General features: G+C 48.9%; 1 protein-coding gene across 2 annotated transcripts in view; it reads left to right on the top strand.

The window, feature by feature from the left end:
- samd11 (sterile alpha motif domain containing 11) overlaps positions 1–23,808 on the top strand; it is a 250,660-nt gene that overhangs the window by 157,810 nt on the left and 69,042 nt on the right. For both annotated transcript variants that reach the window (XM_055659599.1, XM_055659598.1), the window contains exons 6-7: positions 1,273–1,362; positions 18,443–18,604. In XM_055659599.1, the coding sequence (XP_055515574.1) occupies positions 1,273–1,362; positions 18,443–18,604 (252 nt within the window). The remainder of the gene's footprint in view (positions 1–1,272; positions 1,363–18,442; positions 18,605–23,808) is intronic.

Genomic DNA, 23,808 nt, shown 5'->3' with positions numbered 1-23,808 from the left:
TCTGGAGAGAAGGAATGGGTGACGTTTTGGGTGGAGACCCTTCTTCAGAAGACGGGTCGAAGTCCGTCTGAAGAAGGGTCTCAACCCAAAACGACACCCATTCCTTCTATCCAGAGATGCTGCCTGTCCCGCTGAGTTACTCCACCTTTTTGTGCGTATATCTGTGGAAGGAATGGGTGACGTTTTGGGTCGAGACCCTTGAGGCCAGTAACGTTTGTGGCTGTCGAGCGGCAGGGGTCTGAGCCAGGGCTCGGAGACGCTGAACCTCGCGTCTCTGACGGATTGCAACACTTAACTTTGAAGGGCAGCGAGCGAGACTGGCGTGGATTTAATAAGTGATCTGCAGCACTCTGTATTCATCAGTCAGTGGCAATGAATGCTGCTGCATGTGCCTGTCTCCTCAGCATGTTGCTTAATAACCACCTGACAGCTGAAAATTTGTTGTTTGATACCCGCACACCCTGCTCTTCCTGTTCATATGCAGCATCATGCCTTCAGTCTCAGAAGTGATATTAGAGGCATATTGATTTTAAATCTGTTCAGTGTACGCTGTAATTGTATATTAGAAACTGGCGTCTCTGCTGGCAGAGTGTGTGGTGGATGCACGGTTTATCCATTGCCACAGAGTCTGGGAGGAAAGTGAAGACCTTGGTGCTTAAGGGAAGGGAGAAGGTGGAACTGAAGTATTCTGGATTCACTGGGGGGGGGCTTTTGAACCAGGAGATACGATCTAAGCGGAATGGGGGCAGGAAAGGCAGTCAGCCAAATAGATAAGGAACCCTTTTAAAACAATCTCGAGAGCAGACAGGTAAAATTGGCAGTAAGGAATGTGCAGGGTTGGGTCGCTGCTGGGCGCTGGCCCATGTCGGCGTCCTGCCGGTGTTTTTGGCCCCCTGTGTCACAAGTAGCTCATTGAGACAAATGGCCGAACAAGGCCATTGTTTGTCCGGGTGCCTTGTTTCCGTCGGAGTCTTATCCGATCTCCGTCAAGGGTATCAGGATTAATTCTCTCGGGGAAAGGAAAAGGCGGAGGTGGGGGAGGAGGAGGAGGGGACAATCTTTACTGCTAAAGCCGGCAAAAAGAGAAAGTGCAGAGAAAAAAATAAACCAGACAGGGTTTTCGCAGCCAGCCCCCAAGTTGTAATTGTTAGTTTTGTTTTGCAGAGCTGGCAATGAACTTTGCAACGCGACTCTGTTCACCGTACATCGAATGATCGCGGAGCTGGGTTTGAGGGACAATGGGTTTTTGACCTCTCTCTCTTTATCCTGCAGATGAAATCTTAGGAAAGCGGAGAGTATGTTCGCCGAACAACAACAGTGAGTGTCTGGAAGTCAAACGGCGAAGGAGCGAATCACCCAAAGGTACGTTTCAATGCTGGACAAGGCCAGGTTACTACATTCTGCTTTCTGTTTTTGGTGACATGGTTTCTCACTAGCCACAGAGCATGGATGCAGGCCCTTTGGCCCAATCTTGTCTGTGCTAACCAAGTTGGCTTTGTGGGCTGGTCCCATTTGCGTGCATTTGGCCCATAATCCCTCTATATCCTCCCATACCTGTATATATCGGCCAATATAGACAATAGACAATAGGTGCAGGAGTAGGCCATTCGGCTCTTCGAGCCAAATGGCCTACTCCTGCACCTATTGTCTATATATTGGTCCAAATGTCTTGTGCAAATTGAAATTGTATCCTCTTCCATGGCTTCCTCTGGCTGCTCGCTCCAGATATGGACTCCCCTCTAGGTGTGAACGTTATCCCTGAGTTCCCTCTTGAATATCCCTCTCTCCCTTCTCACATCGAACCGTGTTAAAATCCTCCATCCTGGGAAAAAAAAATGGAGTTGAGTTGATTGTCACGTGTACCGAGGTACAGTGAAAAGCTTCTGTTGCGTGCTATCCAGCCAGCGGAAAGGCGATACATTATTACAATCGAGCCATTTACAGTGTACGCATACATTATAAAGGGACTGGACAGTCACGGTGGCAGTTGCTGCCTTACAGCAAAAAGCAGCGCCTGGGACCCAGGTTCGATCCCGACTACGGGTGCTGTCTGTACGGAGTTTGTACGTTCTTCCCGTGGGTTTTCTCCGAGATCATCGGTTTCCTCCCACGCTCAAAGACGGACAGGTTTGTAGGTTAATTGGCTTGATAAAAATGTAAAATTGTCCAAGTTGGCGATATGCAGAGTACTGCCCTGCCGACTACAACATTCAGAAGGTTCAGAAGGACTGATGTGAATAACGTTCCGTGCCAGATAAAGTCCAGGGTTGTCCGGTCAAAGATAATCCGAGGGTCTCCAATGGGGTATATAGTAGCTTTCTAGTTGTTGGTAGGACAGTTCTGAAAAAAGACTGAGTGTGATCCATGGCCCCTCATGATCTTGTACACATCAGTAATGTCACCGCTCACCAACCTCCCTCTCTTCAAAGGGAAACGTCCCCAGCCTTTATAACTCAACCCTTCAAGTCCTGGTAATGTCCTGATGAATCTCTTCTGCATTCTTTCCAATTTAGTAGTATGTCCCCGTCCCCCTCTCACTCTCCTTCATTCCGATGGCTCGTGTGGCTAAGGGTGGGACCTTGAACCACTCCCAGGGCCTGGGCACTGCCAGCTCCACGTGGTAAGAGCAACATCTCCTGCCTGAAAGTGATTGGGAATTCGGCCATTCCATATATTTCTCTATGTCCTTATTGCAAGACGGAGGGTCAGATCTGGCACGGTGGCACAGCTGGCAGGAGCCGCTGCCTCGCAGCACCTGAGACCCGGGTGCGATCCAGATCTCGGCTGTTGTCCATGTGGAGTTTGCACATCCTACCTACCCTGTGACCACATGGGTTCCCTCCGGGTGCTCCGGTTTCCACACATATCCCAAAGACGTGCGGGTTTGTAGGTTAATTGGCCTCTGTACATTGCCCCCAGTGTGTAGGGAGTGGATGAGATAGTGGGATAACATAGAACTAGTGTGAACGGGTGATCGATGGTCGGCGCGGACTTGGTGAGCCGGACGGGCTGTTTCCATGCTCTAGGTGAACCTGAAAAATGTAAAGGAATCTCTGCCATTGTAACAGCATATTCCAGTTTGCACTGATACACTTTGGCGTCTGGTACTGAGGGCCTTTGTCACACAATGCATCAAACACAAGGTAGACACAAGGAACTGCAGATCCTGGTTTACAAATACACACACACACAAAGTGCTGGAATAACTCAGCAGGTCAGGCAGCATCTCAGGAGAACATGGATAGGTGATGTTTCAAGTCGGGACCCCATCTTCAGAAAGGTTAGTCTTTTCATTAGGAGCAGCATGGTGGCGCAGTGGTAGAGTTGCTGCCTCACAGCGCCAGAGACCCAGGTTCCAACCTGACTACGGCTGCTGTCTGTATGGAATTTGTACCTTCTCCCTGTGACCGCGTGGGTTTGCTCCTGTTTCCTCCCACACTCCAAAGACAACCAGGTTTGCAGGGTTAATTGACTTTGGTAAAAATTGTAAATTTTCCCTAATGTGGAGGATAACGTTAGTGTACCTGGTGATGGCTGGTCGGCGCGGACTTGGTTTCCGCTCTGTATTTCTCAAGGGTCTGTCCCACATGCGTTTTTTTCGGCGACTGCTGGCGCCCGCCATAGTTGCAGCAGGTCGCCGAAAATGTTCAACATGTTGAAAATCCAGCGAAGTTTTGTTGAGGACTTTTACACTTCCTTATTGGGAATGCATTCTGTTCAATGTACTTCCTGTACTTGTGCCGTTACTGAATCTCCTAGTCCCATGGGTAATTTAAGCTGATGGTTGACCATAGAATTTCTCATCAACAACCATAACCAAGTTATTGGTACAAATGACTTTCAATGAGCGAGGGACCTGGCCGATTCACCTCTGCCCCATTGCGGACATTGGACTTTGTCTATTCTACACTTTGCACTTCCCTTTTGCTCTACACGTTGCACTTGTACTCGAGTTTGACTTGACTGTATATACGATATTTTATGATTTAATTAGATAGCACGCAAACCAAAGCTTTTCATTGTACTTTGGAGCATGTAGATCTAGTGACACACATTTCATGAAGCTGAAGTTCATGATGATGTTTTGACGGAGAAAGGCAGGAGATTTGTTCTGTCCGACTTTTCTTGTGGTACTTTTAGTTTTGTTTATTGTCACGTGTGCCGAGGTAGAGTGAAAAGCTTTATGTTGCGTGCTAAAGGGCCTGTCCCACTTGGACGTCATTTGCGCGTCACCAGATCGAAGAATCCCAAAATCCTGTGCGTCACTGCCTACGTCACCGCGCACCATGCGCGCATCACGTGCGGGGCGCGACGTGTGCGTCGTGACCCGTAAATTATGTCGCGTAAGTTACGCGCAACTGAAGCCCAAGTGGGACAGGCCCTTAACCAGTCAGCGGAAAGACTAGATATGATTGCAATCGAGACATCCACTGTGTACAGATACAGGACAAAGGGCAAGATAAAGTCCAGTAAAGCCTGATTAAAGAAAGTCCAAGAGTCTCCAGTGAGGTCGACTGTAGCTCAGGAAGGATCTCCAGTTGTTGGTTCAGTTGCCTGATAACAGCTGGACAGGAACTGTCCTTGAATGTTATGGTATGTGCTTTCAAGCTTCTGTATGTTCTGCTGGACGGGAGTGGGGAGAAGAGGGAGTGACTGGGGTGAAAAAGGTCCTTGATTATGTTGACTACTTTCTCAAGCCAGCGTGAAGTGTAGAAGGAGTCGATGTTGGCGAGGCTGGTATGTGTGCTGGACTGGGCTACATCCGCAACTCGTGACATTTTCTTGCAGTCCTGGCCAGAGCTGTTGCCAAACCATGCTATGATGCATCCGGATAGAATGTAGACGTTGGTATGAATCATTGGAGACACGCCGACCTTCCCTCGAGTCCTGAGGAAGTAGAGGCGTTGATGTGCTTTCTTGACCGTAGCTTCAATGTGGTTGGTGCAGGTCAAGCAGTTGGTGATATTTTTGCCCAGGAAGCTGAAGCTATTGGCCATCTCCGCTTTGTCACCATGGATGGTGATTAACCATGAACTCCACCTCCAGCTTCCAGAAGTCAGTAACCAGGACCATTGTGGGCTCCACTCTTCCTGAGTCATCGATGCAGACTCTGCTTTGTTCTGAACCTCCTCTACTCTCCTCCTCCCTGACTCTCAGTCTGATGCAGGGTCTCGGCCCAAAATGTCACCTATTTCTTTTCTGCAGAGAGGGTCTTGGTTATCCAGGCTGCTATAGGAGAAAAAAAAGGGACACATAATACGTTAGAAAGCAGACACACAGGGCTGCAGATGTTGGTTTGCCAAAAAAAGACACAATGTGCTGGAGTAGCAGGTCAGGCAGCATCTCTGGGGGACATGGATAGGTGATGTTTCGGGTTGGGACTCCTCTTCAGACTGCTTGCAGTGGGGGTGGGGGGGGTGAGAAAGCTGGAAGGGAGGTGGAGGTGAGGCAAAGTCAGGCAAGTGATAGGTACAGGTGTGGAGGGGTGAAGGGTTAGGCAGATGAGTGGACAGAGGCCAAGATGAAAAAAACAAAAGGCTGTGAGATAAGGAGAGAAGAGGCTTGGAATGTGAAGCCAGAGGAAGGAACATAGGTGGAAGGGGATTGTGTGTGGAAGCAGGGGGGGGGGGGGGGGGGGGGGGGGGGGGGGGGAAGGGTGGATGGTGGGAGAATTGAATGGAGAGGGGTGGGGTTGGTGTTGGAGAATTCAATGTATATTCCATTGGGTTGTAAGCTAGTTATGTGGAATATGAGTAGGGAGGAACTGTAGATGCTGGTTTAAAGTGAAGATAGACACAAAAAGCTGGAATAACTCAGTGGGACAGGCAGCATCTCTGGAGAGAAGGAATGGGTGACGTTTCGGGTCGAGACCCTTCTTCAGATCCAGTCCCGCTGAGTTACTCCAGCTTTTTGTGTCTGTGGAATATGAGGTGCTGTTCCTCCATTTTATGTGCCTCACTCTGGCAATGGACAAGTCTGGGACAGAAGCATCAGTATGGGAATGGAAAAGGGCATTAAAATGATCAGGAACAGAGAGATCCAGCAGGTCCTGGCAGATAGAGTCATAGAGTGATACAGTGTGGAAACAGGCCCCACAGCCCAACTTGCCTACACCGGCCAACATGTCCCAGCTACATTAGTCCCACCTGCCAGCATTTGGTCCAAGTGTTACATGAAACAGTCTACGCTTGGTCTCGCCGATGTATAGAAAGTAGCCAACATCTTATGCAGTGATGTCCATCTATGAGCCCCTGCCCCCAGTCAATAAAGAGCGATTTTAATGAAAACCCTCGATCGGAAAGATCCACGTCCCTGGCAGGAGGTCCATGACAACTGACGGCCCCTTCCCGCCAATGATGGGTCTGAAAAGCTTTTAACTGCAGTTTCTCTGGAAGTGACAAGAATGCACAATCTCAGTTTCTAATTAGGTTTTCTATTTCTTAAACACGGAGATGATGGGTTCGAGGAGATGGTGTTGGGAGAGTATTTTACACCCTGCTCTTAATTGCTGTCAAATGGGCATAGACGCATGCCGATAGTTCAGCTGCCTTAAGGGCCTGTCCCACGGGCGTCATTTACGCGACATCATTTACGCGTTGTGACGCGCACGGTGCGTGGTGACGTAGGCAGTGACACGCGGTCGCGCACGGCGCCCCAAGATTTTGGGATGTACAAAATCTCCGCTCGCCATCTGCGTGAAGCGCAATTGACACCCAAGTGGGACAGGCCCTTTACTCCCCCCACTGGGTTGGCTGGTTGACGGATCTGGTTCCAGTGCCCCCTTGACAATCCTGCAAGGGTTAGTTTGTACTTATGTAGGAAGGAACTACAGACACTGCGAACGGCTCTGTTGTAATCGTGTATTGTCTTGCCGCTGGCTGGTTAGCACGCCACAACATCTTTTAATTCTACCTCGGTGCACAAGTGACAATAAACTAAAACTGAAATGCTGGTTCACACCAGGGATAGACATAAAAAAGCTGGAGTAACTCAGCGGCTCAGGCAGGCTGCATCTCTGGAGAAAAGGAACAGGTGACGTTTTGGGTCGGGACCCTTCTTCAGACTGAGAGTCAGGGGAGAGGGAAACTAGAGATATGGAAAGGGTGCAGAGCAAATCAGAGCCGGGTTCCGATGACCCAAGAGCCCACAATGGTCGATTGTTGGCTGTGGAAGTGGTGATGACAAAGAGATGCGCACAGATACGAAAGCAAATTTGCGTTTGGTTGGGCTGGTGAGTGAATAAGTTGCTGGAAAGCCACTGTTGATTCTTCTTAGATAAATAACTCAGTGGGGTTCCAGGGGTTTCGCCTGCGTTTCAGGAAAATGAATTCTTTGGGATTTGACTGTTGACGTGCGCAGATCACGCTGCTTTGGTGATTTCTTTTTTTGTTCCTGCAATATCAGAGGTAGGAGGCGACCAGGCTAAGTAGTCTGACAGCGCAGTTGTGAGAAAGATCAACGGCAAAGCCAGGGGTACAACTTCACTGGCTTCCCATCTCCCACCGGATCAACTACAAAATTCTCACCTACAAAGCCCTCCACCATCTGCCCCCCCCCATATCTTACTGACCTCCTCTCCCCCTACCAACCGTCACGGTCCCTCAGATCCACATCAACCGGTCTCCTCTCCATCCTCAAATCCAACCTCCGCAGTTTAGGGGACAGAGCCTTCTCCAGGGCAGCTCCCAGGCTCTGGAACTCCCTCCCCCAACTGATCCGCAATTCCGTGTCCCTCACCATCTTCCAGTCCCGCCTCAAGACCCATCTCTTCACCTCTGCCTATCCTTAGCCCCACGTCCCCCTCCCTTTTCATCTGTGCATTAATTGCCTCATATTGTGTTTTGTATTGAATTCTGTCTTTACTTTGTGTACAAGTCATGTGTCTACTATTTATTTCATTCCCCTTACATGTTTTTCCTCTACCTGCTAAATTTTTGTAAGGTGTCCTTGAGACTCTTGAAAGGCGCCCATAAATAAAATTTATTATTATTACTTGTCAGCGGAGTCAGGGGATATGGGGAGAAGGCAGGAACGGGGTACTGATTGGGCATGATTAGCCATGATCACATTGAATGGCGGTGCTGGCTCAAAGGGCCGAAAGGCCTACTCCTGCACTTATTGTCTATTGTCTATTGTTTCCAACAAGTTAAAGTGTTTTGCAACAACCAGAATTGTTTAATTTAGATTAGAGATACAGCGTGGAAACAGGCCCTTCAGCCCACCGCGTCTGCGCCAACCTTCGATCCCCGTAAACTTGCACTATCCTGCAGGCACTGGGGACAATTTACACTTAGACCCAGCCAATTAACCTACAAACCTTTACGTCTTTGGATTGTGGGAGGAAACCGGAGCGCCCAGAGGAAACCCACGCATGTCACGTGTAGAACGTGCAAACTCTGTACAGACAGCACCCGTAGCCGGGTCGAACCTGTGTCTCTGGTGGTGTAAGGCAGCAACTCTATCGCTGCACCGCCGTGCCACCCCAATACTTGTAAAGGTTACAAAGGTGAGACATTGTTTTAACACTGGCAGGCTAATGTGTGACGGAGTCATTCTAGGGCCCGTGAGCTGAGTGTGTTTGCCCATTGTCACACATTTGGCCGCATTATAACTTTAGTTGTTGATTAATCGTTCTTTTAATCGTAAAAGTTAGAAGGTTATCATGAAGCCTTTGTGTATCAGGGATTAGGCCAGGAATGTAGGCTGCTTTCAATTTCCCCTCGCCCCTTTTAACTTGGAATATTTGGAGAGAAAAAAAGTGGTGCTCAAGGCGTGTAGTGGAGAATGTGGATCAGTCTTTAATTAATGAGGGAGTGGAGGTGTGACAGTGCCTGAGTGGCTGATGGTTACACGGATCAGGGCAGTGTCGCCCTATAATGATGGGTGTGGACCCTAACGCTACAGTGAGCTGGTATTAACACTGACTGAGCACTTGGAAATTTTTAGTGTAGGAAGGAACTGCAGACGCTGGTTTACACCAAAGATAGACACAAAATGCTGGAGTAACTCAGCAGGCCAGGCAGCATCTCTGGGGAGTCACAGTGGCCCAGCGGTAGAGCTGTTGCATTACAGTGCCAGAGACCCGGGTTTGATCCTGGCTGTGGGCGCTGTCTGTGCGGAGTTTTACATTCTCGCCGTGACCGCGTGGCTTTTCTTCTGCCCTCCAAAGACGTACAGGTTTTTGAGGTTTATTTGGCTTTGGTAAGAAATTGTCAATTGACCCCAGTGGGTAAGATAGTACTAGTGTACGGGGATCGCTGGTCGGCGTAGACTCTGTGGGTCAAAGGGCCTGTTTCTGCGCTGTATCTCTAAACTAAAGCTAAAACGAAGAGGTGACATTTTACGTCAGAACCTTTCTTCGGACTGAAAGATAGAGGAGGAGGAAGAAAACTAGAGGAGAACAAAGGACACATTAACTACAGGCCGGCAACAGATCACCAAGGAAGAGTTGACAAAAATGCTGGAGAAACTCAGCGGCTGAGGCAGCATCTATGGAGCAAAGGAATAGCCGACATTTCGGGTCGAGACCCTTCTTCAGACACTTCTCGAGACCCTATTTCGCTCCCTAGATACTGCCTCACCCGCTGAGTTTCTCCAGCATTTTTCTCTACCTTCCATTTTTCCAGCATCTGCTGTTCCTTCTTAACCAAGGAAGGGTTGATCCCATCATCGCCCATTGTTAACTGGGGAAGGTGTGATAACAAGAGGGACACAAGGATGCGAACAGTGGAACTGATGGGACAACTAGGGTGAGGAGGGATGAAGAGAGGGGGAGGGCATGCTGGAGTTACTTGAAATTATTAACAGTTCTAGTGTTGGTTTGGTCTTGTTCAAAAGTCAAGAGTGTTTAATTGTCAAATGTGCCGACAAGGTACAATGAACCTGTTACTTGCAGCAGCATAACAGGGCTGTAAACACAATACACATAGATAATATATAATAATATATTCAATAAATGCATAACGCTAATACTAGTACAGAAAAAAAACAGAGTCCGGACCTCGGTCTGTGTGGAGTTGCAGCTTCTCCCTATAACCACATGGGTTTCCTTCGGGTGCTCTGGTCACCCCCCCCCACATCCCAAGGGTGGCAAGTTTGTAGGTTAATTGGTCTCTAATGTAAAATTGCCCACTAACTTGTGGGGAGTGGATGGAAAAAGTTGTATATTTCCCACATGCCAAAGTTGAATGGGCTTGTAGGTTAATTGGCCTCTTTAAATTGCCTCCAGTACATCGGGAGTGGATGTGAAAGTGGGATAGCATAGAACTAGTGTGAAAGGGTGATCGATGGTCGGCGTGGACGTTGGTGGGCTGAAAGGCCCGTTTCTATGCCGTATCTTTCAATCAATCAAACACAGTTGGAGGTCACTAACAGATTTGCTTTGGAAACTGACAAGGCAGTTCCCTTCTATACTACTGCAACTACAGAGGAAGGCAGAAATAGATACTCCAGTTAATGGACCCTCATTAAAATTGTTCATCTCTGATTTACGAAAATATTTGCTCAAGGCAGTTCTCGGGGATCAAACCCTTATGCAACCCCTTTTGGTTGTGGAATGAGCCCTAAATGATGCACAAGGTCTTAGAGTCATAGAGTGATACAGTGTGGAAACTGCCCTCTTCGGCCCAACTTGTCCACACACAAGCCAACATGTCCCAGCTACACTAGTTCCACCTGCCCACATTTGGTCCATATTCCTCCAAACCTGTCCTATCCACGTACTTGTCTAATGGTTTCTGAAATGCTGGGATAGTCCCAGCCTCTACCCCCTCTGGCAGCTTGTACCATACACCCATCACCCTTTGTGTGAATCAGTTACCATTCAGGTTCCTACAAAATATTTTCCCCTTCACCTTAAACCTATGTCCTCTGGTCCATGATTCTCCTGGGCAGGAGATTTCTTGCATCCACCCGATCTATTCCTCTCATGATTTTATCCACCTCTATAAGATCACCCCTCATCCCCCTGCGCTCCAAGGAATAGAGTCCCTGCCTATTCAACCTCTCCCCATAGCTCAGACCCTCTAGTCTTGCCAAATCCTTGTAAATTTTGTTACTCTTTCCAGCTCGACAACATCTTTCCTATAACATGGTGCCCAGAACTGAACACATTACTCTAAATGCTGGGGTAACTCATGCTGGTCAGGCTGCATGTCTGGAGTAAAGAAATAGGTAACATTTCAGGTTGAAACCCTTCTTCTGACCCGAAACGTCACCTATTCCTTTTCTCCAGAGATACTGCCTGACCCGCTGATTTACTCCAGCATTTTGTGTCTATCTTTGATATAAACCAGCATCTGCAGTTCCTTCCAAAACATTAAAGTTGTGCAGGTCAGTGCAAGAACCTGATGTTTCTCTTTGAGTCATAGAGTCATACAGCATGGAAACATGCCCATCGCCCAAACTTCCCCACACCGACCAACATGTCTCATCTACACTAGTCCCACTTCCCTGCATTTGGCCCATATCCCTCTAAACCTGTCCAATCCATGTACCTGTCCAATTGCTTCTTAAGCATTGCAATAGTCCCAGCCTCAACGACCTTCTCCAGCAGCTCGTTCCATACACCCACCACCCTTTGCGTGAAAAAGTTACCCCTCGGATTCCTATAAAATCTTTCCTTCTTCACCTTAAACTGTTCTCAATTCCCCTACTCTGGGCAAGAGGCTCTGTGGGTCAACCTGATCTATTCTTCTCATGATTTTATACATCTCTAAAAGATTGTACAACTCTATAAGATCGCACACATGGAGTCTCGACCCGAAACTTCACCCATTCCTTCTCTCCAGAGATGCTGTCTGTCCCGCTGAGTTACTCCACCTCTTTATGTCTATTTTCTGTATGATCTATAAGATCATACACCTCTATAAGATCGTCCACAACTATAGATCGTTTACATCTATAAGATCATTTCCCACCTCTTGATGGATGCAGAATCCTCTCTGGTGGGTCGTGGCCCAGTTTATGACGTGTGTTGGATCTAGCCGGGACCTCCCCTTGCTAATTTTCCGTCTGCTCGACCTCAGTAACCCGGGAGATACAGCCGGAATAAAACTGGTGGAGTACAACCAAGGGTGTTGACCTGAACTCCTGAGAAGGCTGGGATCAAGCCTGCCCTGTTGCCGAGAGAGAGCGAGGAATATTTGAATACATCAATAAGCTGCCGGTTGGAGCCAACCTGCGTAGATGAATGGATTATATGTTAATGTTACCTCCTGACTGATGTAGTGTTTTGTTTGGGTGAGGTTGGCGTTTACAGTGATGTTGATAAGAATGTGATTGAATCACTTTGAACCTTGCCACAGCTGTACAGTACATCAATACCTCCCCTTGTACTCACTGTTTCCCTGCTGATTGCACTAATCGCAGCACTTTTTAAAAAGGAGAGGTAACCTTTGAAATCTTTTCACTTAGTTGAGTACACTGTTGTGGCTTCACAGTTGCCCAGCTCTTTGCAAAGTGTGGATTTGCAAAGAGAGCCTGGACAATGATGCAAGGGTCCTTGTCACGGTTTATCCCGAACAGCTCCGTGACTGAGGATTCTCTGATTTGGACCTTAGTCTCTAGACTTTAGAATTCAGAGCTACAGCTTGGAAACGGGCCCCTCGGTCAACTGAATTCGCGTCAACCAGCGATCACCCCGTACACTAATCTACACACACTGAGGACAATTTTACAACTACACACTCCGAAGCCAATTAAACTACAAACACGTACGTTTTCAGGGTGCGGGAGGAAACCGGAGCACCTGGAGAAAACCCACGCGATCACAGGGAGAACGTACAAATTCTGTACAGACAGCACCCGTAGTCAGGATTGAACCTGTGTCTCTGGCGCTGTAAGGCAGCAACTCTACTGCTGCACAACTATGCTGCCCTTACCTGGCTGTTCCCAGTGACACATTCGGAGACAGATATCGAGCGCTGCTGGCTGGCCATCAACTCGGTGAAAGACGCCCTTTGGCCTGCCCGAACTTTGTTGGTCTCCCAGATGTTCATCGGGGAATGTTGCCAGACTCCAGACTGCAGGAGTACGTGCTGAGGGACGCACTGAAGCTCGGTGCAGCCAACGCCAAGGCTCTGTGGGGGAGGACCACAGTCTAGGGTCCTTCCGCAGATGAACATGGGGGGCAGAGTCCGGTGGGGACACCCCTCAAACTAGGGAAGGGATATCACCCCAGGGGGCCACATGAGTGGTAAAAGTGCCTAGTATAATGACGATTACGTCACCACAAAATATAATGCAGGTCAACTTTATTTGACACAGATACATACAAGATGTGCAGTGAAATGCACGTATGTATAGCCGCTGAGAATGTCGGAATTTTGCACAGTTCGGGTTTTGTATACAATTTTTATTCTGAACAAAGTTTATTTTTTCAGTTTAAAAAAAAAGTTGGAAGTGGAAGGAGCCAGATCGATCTTTGTCCCTTGGAGAACTCCTGACATTCCCGCATCCTGGACACAAAATGCCGGAGTAACTCAGCGGGTCAGGCAGCATCTCTGGAGAAATGAAGAAGGGTCCCGACCCGAAACATCACCCGTCCTTTTCCTCCAGAGATGCTGCCTGACCTGCTGAGTTAGTCCAGCACTTTGCATCTATCTTGGGTATAAATCAGCATCTGCAGTTCCTTCAAACACATTCCCGATCACTACAAATACTCCAACGTGTTTTTCAGCTCTGTTTCCCTCTCCCGAGCTTTCCGACCTCTTCCCACACTTCAAATACTTCGAGCTGATCATCAGCATCTCAAAGGCTTTCTACGCTGCCCTTGGCCCCTGTGTAAACTTGCTTTGTGACAGATGGAATCGTGACAGGCAATCGGAAGGAAAATAGGAGCAAGGAAAAGCCGAGTGGTCACTGGAGCGTGCCTTGCATTCAGTGCCACGGCTGATCACCGTCTCCTGAGCCCCACCATTGCCGTAAGATCCAAAAATCAATCCACCTCGGCCATGAATATTCCCGCCGACTGTGTTTCTGCAGCCCTCTGCACAATTCCTGCAGCCCTCAACTTGAGAAGTTCCTTTTCTCCGATCCCGACCCCCCTGTTGTGTTGCCCCTCCTGACACCCGGCCCCCTGGCCTCCCCGACCCCCCCCCCCCCCCCCCCCCCCCCCTCCCCCACCTCGCTCCCTTTGAGCATTCCGCATTCCAACCCGTTAACCCTCCATCTTACGAACACAGGCCGGCCCAGTCCGATATCCGCTTGAAGCAAAACTGTTCACCCCAGGCACTAAATCCAGTCAACCCGACAGCTGTGACCTTTCTATTTCTGGGAAAGGATCCAGATGTAGTGATTGCTGCAATCCAGATGTGGCTGCAGCTGTACCTGCTCATCCCTGGCTTTTTGCTTGCATCCCCCCTGCTGCCTATCCCTCAATGCTGGTTCACGACCCTGTTCGATGGTTCGATGCTGCGTCTATTGTCTCACCGACAGACACACAGTGACATTATTTTCTTCCCCACAGTTCAGTATAGCATTGCAATGCAATACACATTGTCGCTGCTGACAGTACTTGGGAACTCCCAGGACACGTGCAGCTGGGTGGCGCAGCTAGTAGAACCGCTACCTCACAACCTCAGAAACCCGGGCGCTATTCTGACCTCAGGTGCTGTCTAAGTGGAGTTTGCACGATGGGGGAGTGTTTGCATGATCACCCTGTGACCACGTGGGTTTCCCCACAGGTGTTCCGGTCTCCTCCCACACCTCAAGGACATGTGAGTTGGCAGGTTAACTGGAAGTTGTATCTTGAACCTAGCATGTAGGTGAGTGGTGGAATCTGTGAGGAGTTAGACTTTAGGCTGTAGAGATTCAGCACGGAAACATTGGCTCTTCGGCGAGAGTCTACTTTGGTGGCAAGAACAGCAAGGCAGATTATTATCTGAATGGTGTCAGATTAGGAAATGGGGAGGTGCAATGAGACCTGGGTGTCCTTGTACATCAGTCACTGAAAGTAAGCATGCGGGTACAGCAGGCAGTACAGAAAGCTAATGGCATGTTGGCCTTCATTGCAAGAGGATTTGAGTTTAGCAGCAAAGAGGTCCTACTGCAGTTGTACATGGCCCTGGTGAGACCGTACCTGGAGTATTGTGTGCAGTTTTCGTCTCCTAGTTTGAGGAAGGACATTCTTGCTATTGAGGGAGTGCAGCATAGGTTCACCAGGTTAATTCCTGGGATGGCGGGACTGACATATGATGAAAGAATGGATCGACTGGGCTTGTATTCACTGGAGTTTAGAAGGATGAGAAGGGGTCGAGCATGCTGACCGGTTGCATCGTGGCTTAGTTCGGCAATTTGAGCGCCCTGGAGAGGAAAAGACTTCAAAAAGTAGTAAATACTGCCCAGCCCATCATCGGCTCTGACCGTCCTTCCATCGAGGGGATTTATCGCAGTCGCTGCCTCAAAAAGGCTGGCAGTATCATCAAAGACCCACACCATCCTGGCCACACACTCATCTCGGAGGAGCCTGAAGATTGCAACAACCAGGTTCAGGAATAGCTACTTCCCCACAGCCATCAGGCTATTAAACCTGGCTCGGACAAAACTCTGATTATTAATAACCACTTTCTGCTATTTGCACTTTACCAGTTTATTTATTCATGTGTGTATATATTTATATCATGGCATATGGACACATTTATCTGTTTTGTAGTAAATGCCTACTATTTTCTGTGTGCTTAAGCAAAGCAAGAATTTCATTGTCCTATACAGGGACACATGACAATAAACTCACTTGAACTTGAACTTGATCTTGTAGAAACATATAAAAGTCTTAAGGGATTGGACAGGCTAGATGCAGGAAAAATGTTCCTCATGTTGGGGGAGTCCAGAACCAGGGGTCACAGTTTACGATAATAAGGGGTAGGCCATTTAGGACTGAGATGAGGAAAAACGTTTTCACCCAGAGATTTGCGAATCTGTGGAATTCTCTGCCAGTGGAGGCCAATTCACTGGACATTTTCAAGAGAGAGATAGATTGAGCTCTTAAGGCAAACAGAATCAAGGGATATGGGGGAAAAGTAGGAACAGGGTACTGATTTTGGATGATCAGCCATGATCATATTGAATGGCGGTGCTGGCTCGTAGGGCCGAATGACCTAATCCTCCTGCACCTAGTTTCTATGTTTCCGTGAGTCTGCGCCGACCAGCGATCACCCCGTACACTAGCACTATCCTACACACTAGGGACAATTTACATTTGTACTGGAGCCAATTAACCTACAAACCTGCATGTCATTAGAGTGTGTGAGGACACTGGAGCAACTGGAGGAGAAAACTCACATGGTCACAGGGAGAACATACAATCTCTGTACAGACAGCACACGTCATCAGGATGGAACTCGACGCTCAGGCGCAGTAAGGCAGCAACTCTACCGCTGCGCAACCTCGCCATTCTAAATGGGGGTTGATGGGAACGTGGAGAGAATAAGTGGAATGAATACGGATTAGGATTAGTATATGGAGGTGTATGATGGTCAGCATGAAGCCCGTGGGCTGAAGGGCCAGTTTCCGTGCTATATGATGCTGTGACAGAACCAACCCTTTTAAATATAGCTGCTGCTGTCATCGGTGGTTTGTGGGGAGGTGTGGAGAGGTTTATTTCACAGAGTATGACCGTGTGGAACTTTCCTTTGCAAAGGTTGGGGATGACTCCTAGCGTGGTCCTAATGAGGTTCCCCCCACTGCGAGGATGAGTCACGTTGGTTAGCGTGCAACAAAAGCTTTTTGCCGTACCTCGGTACACGTGACAACAAACTCAGCAATACTGAGCTGAGCTGAGATGAGCCAGGGTGAAGCACACTGCTGAGGGGGGTGGACCAAAGGTGGAAGAGAGCTGCCAACGCACTGCTCCCCACGAGACCGTCTGCAACTCGCCCTCCCCTATACCTTCTCCTCATTAGCAGTGAAGCAGACCTCCCGCATCAGCACGGTGCACAGCAGTCACGTTGGGGACTTCCTCCCAGTGCAACATTGATTTTATTTCTGTCTGAATCTTATGCCTAACCTTTATGAGCGGTGCCGTGGTGGTTTAGAGATACATCGCGGAAACAGGTCCTTCGGCCCGCTGAGTCCGCACCAACCAGCGATCCCCTGTACACTAGCACTATCCTACACACTCGAATGACCACAGCCCCAGAGACCCAGGTTTGATTCGTACTACGGTTCGTGCTGTCTGTACGGAGTTTGTACGTTCTCCCTATGACCGCGTGGATTTTATCCACGCTCCAAAACGTGCAGGTTTGCAGGCTAATTGGCTTCTGTAAATTGTCCCTAGTGTGTAGGATGGTGTTCGTGTACGGGGATTGTTGTTGGCATAGACTTAGTGGGCTGAAGGGCCTGTTTCCACGCTGTATCTCTAAACTAAACTAAAGCTGCTGTGTCTGCAGGGTTGGAATAAACACAGTCATGTTGAAGAATCCTCTGCCTAAAGACAGATTTACACGCGCACTCTTGCATCCACTCACGTGCACTCTCAGATTTACACATGCTCAAATTTGCACACCCATGGTGGCCGATCTTTAATTAGACTTTACTGGACTTTATCTTGCACTAAATGTTATTCCCTTTATCATGTATCTGTATGCTGTGGATGGCTCGATAGTAATCATGTCTTTGATAGTTTTCACTGACTGGTTAGCGTGCAACAAAAGCTTTTCACTGTACCTCAGTACATGTGACAATGAACTAAGCTAAACTAAATCAAGCACACCCATGCACACAGGCATATAGACATGCACATACACATGTGCACACAGGCATATGGACATGTACATACACATGTGCACAGGGGATGTGGGAGGAAACCCGGGCGGGGCACTAGGAGGAAACCCACGCGGTTACAGAGAGAACGTGCAAACCCCACAGAGACAGTGTCCAAGGTCGGGATCGAACCAGGGTCTTTGGCTCTGTGAGGAAGAGTCTCTACCAGCTGCCAAGCTTGAAATTCGATCCTGTTGGGCAACTCCTCTTTGCGGCCTTGGTTCTAATGTGCCAAGAGCAGCCGACTCACAGACATGTGACGGGGAGTGACTGGCTTGTGGCGTATAGGCAGCAACTGAGTGAGTGCGGCATCAAGGTTTCTTTAGCCAGAGGGAGGTGAATCTGTGGAATTCTTAGCCACAGAAGGCTGTGGAGGCTCAGTGGATATTTTTAAAAGGCAGAGAAGGATAGATTCTTGATTAGTACGGGTGTCAGGGGTTATGGGGAGAAGGCAGAAGAATGGGGTTAGGAGGGAGAGATAGATCAGCCATGGTTGAATGGCGGAGTAGACTTGATGGGCTGCATTAGGGGACAGTAGGCTCACACAGTAGGGGACAAGTTACGTTTATACCAAGCCAATTAACCTGCAAACCTGTACGTCTTTGGTTGTATTTGTGTCTGCCGAATGTCCTTACAATATTATTAATGTTGTCTTTTCACTTTTTGTCTCGCCCACGTGAAGAAAAGTGTCAGACTCCATTAATCGAGGAGCAGATTATTCAGATGACCCCAGAGGAACACTACAGGCGAATGATGTCTGCCCTGAATGACCACGGGACGTACGAGGAGCAGCAACAGCGCTTGTACCAACTGGCCAACAGCATGGGAGTGCCGACCCATGGAGGTAATGTTCCTCATTCCCAGGGATTCACTCCCTCCCCTCTGGCCACATGATTTTCTAATTTGATCACCGCGGTGTGTGTGCAGGAGACGAAACCAGTCTCCTGTGGAGTCAAGGCCATTTCCATCCCTGAGGGAGGCTCTTTGTCCTCTGCCTGAGACGGAGCCATGTAGGCGGCTCCATTTGTCCGCGTCTAACACTCACCGACGCACTTTCCCAGTCGTTCAATAGTCACTTTATAGTCACATGGACCTGGTAGCAGTGAAAGGCTTTGATTTGCACACACATCCAGTAGAATCATACTGCAGAATCATACGCATGTACAAGACTCAACCATCTACCAGAACGATGCCTGCATTAGGGGATATTAACCACAGGGTGAGTTTGGACAGTCTTGGTTTGCTTTCTCTGGAAGGTTGCAGGGAGCCACGATAGAAGTATGTAAAATTATGGGAGTAGATAAGGTAGACTGTCAGAACTCTTTTTACCCAGGGATAAAAGACTGTGCATTCACCCTATCTCTTCCCCTCATGATTTTATGTACCTCTATAGTTTAGTTTAGAGATACAGCACGGAAACAGGCCCTTCAGGCCACTGAGTCCGCTCCGACCAGCGATCCCCGCACACTAACACTATCCTACACACACTGGGGCCAATTTACACATACACCATGCCTGACCTCGGGTGCTGTCTGTGCGGAGTTTGTACGTTCTCCCTGTGACTGCATGGGTTTCCTCCGGGTGATCCGGTTTCCTCCCGCATGCCAATGACGCACGGGTTTGTAGGTTAATTGACTTCTGCAAAATGTCCCTCGTGTGTAGGGAGTGGATGAGAACATTTGATAACATAGAATTAGAGTGAACGGGCGATTGATGGTCGGAGTGGGCCGAAGGGCCAGCTTCCACGCTGTATCTCTAAAATCTAAAAACAAAGACCTGTCTGGATTAAATACTGTTATAGTACCTGCCTCAACTACCTCCCCTGGCAGCTCGTTCCATATATCCACCACTGTTTGGAAAAGGTTGCCCATCAGGTTCCTATCAAATCTTTCCCTACATGCTTAAACCTACACTGGTTCTTGATTCCCCTACTCTTGGTAAAAGACAGTGCATTCACTCTATCTATTTCCCTCACGATGTTAAACACTTCAATAAGATCGCCCCTCATCCTACTGCGCTACAAGGAACAATGTCCCCAAAGGCCCTGTCTGTCCAGAGCTCAGACACTCGAGTCTACATCTCGTGCTCCCTTGATTTGTTGCTCAGACCATCTCATTTCCAGTCGAGCCTGTGTTTATTACGGTTTTGGAGCGTATCACTCAACATCTGTCAGAGTGTGCAGCTGCTGGATGTGACAGCGCCGATAAGTTGCTGTAGCAGATGTTGTCACCTCTGGCAGGCTGCAGACTGATACTGCTGCCTCGCTGAAAGACAGCACCCCTCTGCATACCGTGGCCCAAATACACGATAAACCTAACCTGCCTTTGGAAAATGGGAAATCTAACGGGAAGGAAACTTTGCTAGGAAATCTAATTCAAATGCTCGACCCGGTCTCAGTGGGAAGAGGTAGTCATCGAGACTATAGTTCAGACTTTAGAGATACAGCCTGGAAACAGGCCCCTTCAGCCCAACGGGTCCGCGCCATCCAGCGATCACCCCGTGCACTAGGACTATCCCACACGCTGGGAATCATTTTACAATTTTACAGAAGTCAAATAACCTACAAAATCTGTATGCCTTCCGAGGGCAGGAGGAAACCGGAGCACCCGGGGAAAACTCACGTGGTGACTGGGCGGAGCGTACAAGCTCCGTACGGCAGCACCCAAGGTTAGGATCGAACTCGGGCCTCTGGTGCTGTGAGGCAGCAACCCTACCGCTGTGCCACTGCACCTCCCCCAATGGTCAGCAACCGGGCGATCCAGTAGGCCTTGGTCCAGTAGGCCCGAGCGGTCCAGAATCCAATCCCTTGGCATGTTTTTCAAATCTCTGCAAATTGGGCGATCAACTCGGGCGTTTTTGCCCGGCCCACGGGACATGAGGGGAGTGTGAGAATTGACACTGAGCTACTCTTTGGAGAAAGAGACGCTTTCTTTCATGCATCGCAGTGGCGCAGCGGGAGAGCTTCTGCCTTGCAGCGCCAGAGTCCCGGGTTCGATCCTGATTACAGGCGATGTCTGTACTGATTGTGACCACGTGTGTTTTCTCCGAGTGCTCCGGTTTCCTCCCACACTCCAAACACGTGCAGGCTTGTAGCTTAATTGATTTCTGTAAAAAAAATGACTCCTGGTGTGTCGGATAGAACTAGTGTATGGGTGATTGCTGGTTGGTTTGGTGGGCTGAGGGGCCTGTTTCCACACTGCATCTCTAAACTAAACTAAACCTAACTAAAGTCATGCGTTGTACACAAAGTCGGATAGGATTGCACAGCATCTGCTGTCGTTATATTCCGGGATCCTTGACTAAGTTGATTTCACCCTGAAGCCTTGGAGAGTGCTGTAAATTTAGCGAAAGGGGCAATAATGTCCAAGATGCCAATTATTTTCAAATCATAGCAGGATTTATCAAAATTTATGTATTGGAGTTTTTTTTTCCAGCTCTCCCTGTTGCAGGAGCTGTCAGTAGCAGTCAGCACGTCAATCAGTCTGGCGCCCGCAAGTCAGTGTGCAGCAGGAATTTTGTTTTGCATTCCTGACAGGCTCATCAGGGGTTTACATGGAGGGAGATCGATGCAGCGGCAGTAATTGGCAGGCAGCCAGGACCCTCAATTATAAACACCATGGCAACGCCAACTAGAAATCCTGGCATCTCAGATAATTAATTGACTGAAGTAAATAATGAAGCATTTTAATTTTTGCCCCTCTGTGTATGCTGGCGTTCAAGGGCACCCCACACGGGGTTACACGGGGGCGGGCGGGGGGAGGGCAATCACTGAAGCACACGTGCCGGGTGCTGCACCCACACCTTGCCACATGCTGGCTCCCTCTTTACATCCATTGCACACTGCCCAGCTCACGCTTGCAATCCCGTTCACTCGCACTGGCGTGCACACTCCCTCGCACAGGCACTTGCACACACGCACTCTCACTCACACGCATGTGCACCCTCGCTCACTCACACACACGCTCTCACTCACTTGCACACTTACTGGTGCACACACTCATACTCTCCCTCACTCACACACACGCTCTCACTCACTTGCACACTCACTGGTGCACACACTCATACTCTCCCTCAATCGCACACACACTCTCACTTGCACACTCACACTGGTGTACACACTCACACTTTCCCTCACATATCCTTGCTCACTTGCATCCTCGCTCTCACACACTTGTTCACTTGCACTTGACCGCACCTTCGTTCACTCTCGCTCACTCTCACTCTCACTCTTTCACGCTCGCACTCTCCCTCGCATACAGTTACTCGCACACTCTTGCTCACTTTCCCTCACGCTCACACTCTTGCTCAGTCGAGGAAACGGGCCCTTCGGCCCATCAAGTCCAGGCCGATCACCAATCCCCGTACACTAGCACCATCCTCCACATTAGGGACAATTTACAATTTTTTCCACTTTTACCGAAGCCAAATTTTTACCGAAGCCAATTATTCTTCAAACCTGTACGTCTTTAACTGCGTGAGCAAACTGGAGCATCTGAGGAATACCCATGTGGTTACGGGGAGAACGTACAGACTCTGTACACACAAGTACCTGTGGTCAGAATTGAACCCGGGTCTCTGGTGCTGCACGGCAGCAACTCTACCGCTGCGCCACTGTGCCGCCATGATTATATTGATGTACAGCCTTATTTAGGCAGCATACTAGTAAAAGTTTCTCACTGTACCTCAGTACACATGACAGTAACAAACCCAACACTAACTCTTAACGCACCATCCCCCTCGATAATTTATTTAGCTGTCTGCTTTTTCTCAATTACTCCGAAAACAAATTATAAAATAAAAAAAATCTCCTGGGCCAGACTCTGGAGCAGAAGGGAGGAGGCAAGATTTTATTCAGAAGTGAGATCATTTTAATAACTCGTGTGAAGCAGATGTGATTTGGTCTGTGTAGGAAGCCTGTGTCGGCCAAGCTAAAGTCGAGGGGAGCTGTTTAGAGGATTGTTTCCTCTGTGACAACAATGGTTTCTTCAGCATAAGGGTCACTGGTTGCTATATTCCACATTAGTCAACGAGTAAAAAGCACCATTTATTTTCCCCATGTCAAGCCCAGAGCCCCTGTGGGTTTTTTTAAAAAAGACACGTGATCTACAACCCACACACCACTTCAGCCCTCCTGCTTGTGTGATGTAACCACTCACTGCTGCATCACTTCCTAGGCTGCCTAGACAAGGTAAGTCCACAGATATAGAAAGAGTTGTGGCCAGGGGCAGCGCCTCACGGATGGCTCAGTTGCCTTGTGAAGCGCCGGTGTGCTTAGGGTGTGTAGATGTTGGCTACCTACTGGCATGGTGGCACAGCTGGCAGAGTGGCTGCCCTATATCACCAGAGACCCGGGTTCGATCCTGACTACGAGTGCTGTCTGTATGGAGTCTGTACATTCTCCCCGTGAGCGCATCCAGGTGCTCTGGTTTCCTCCCACACTCCAAAGGTTGGTAGGGCAATTGGTTTTGTGGAAATTGTAAATTGTCCCTAGTGTGTAGGGTAGTGCTAGTATACTTTCCGCTGGTTGGCGCGGACTCGGTGGTTGGCGCAGACGCGCTGGTTGGCGCGAAACGGTGGTTGGCGCGGACTCGGTGGGCCGAAAGGGCCTGTTTCTGTGCTGTATCTCTAAAGTAAAGTCTAGCTGTTTATCTCACTGGCTTCCAATCCATGCTCGAGCCAGAACACTGCCTGTGGAGTCTTTTTGTCTCTGCCACTTCCTTGGTCATCTGGGATCGAGCCCAAGGAATGACCCCCATCCCCCTCTCCCTCCCCCCTTCCCCGCTCCTCCCCCATCAAATATTCCTTCCTCCTGTCAGTGACTCTAGACCACAAAGCTGGAAGGTGGAAGAAACTCTCCCAGTGTTCCACCACTCCATCTCCCTCTCACACTGTGCAGGAAGGAGCAGACCCTCAACCTGAAGAAGGGTCTCGACACAAAACATCACCCATTCCTTCTCCAGAGATGCTGCCTGTCCCGCTGAGTTACCCCAGCATTTTGTGTCTCTCCCTCACACACTGATCAGTTCAGTTTAGTTTATTGTCACGTGT

This window comes from Leucoraja erinacea, chromosome 30 (genome assembly GCF_028641065.1).
Source record: "Leucoraja erinacea ecotype New England chromosome 30, Leri_hhj_1, whole genome shotgun sequence".
Classification (NCBI taxonomy): Eukaryota; Metazoa; Chordata; class Chondrichthyes; order Rajiformes; family Rajidae; genus Leucoraja; species Leucoraja erinaceus.
This window is presented reverse-complemented; position numbering and strand designations above follow the sequence as displayed.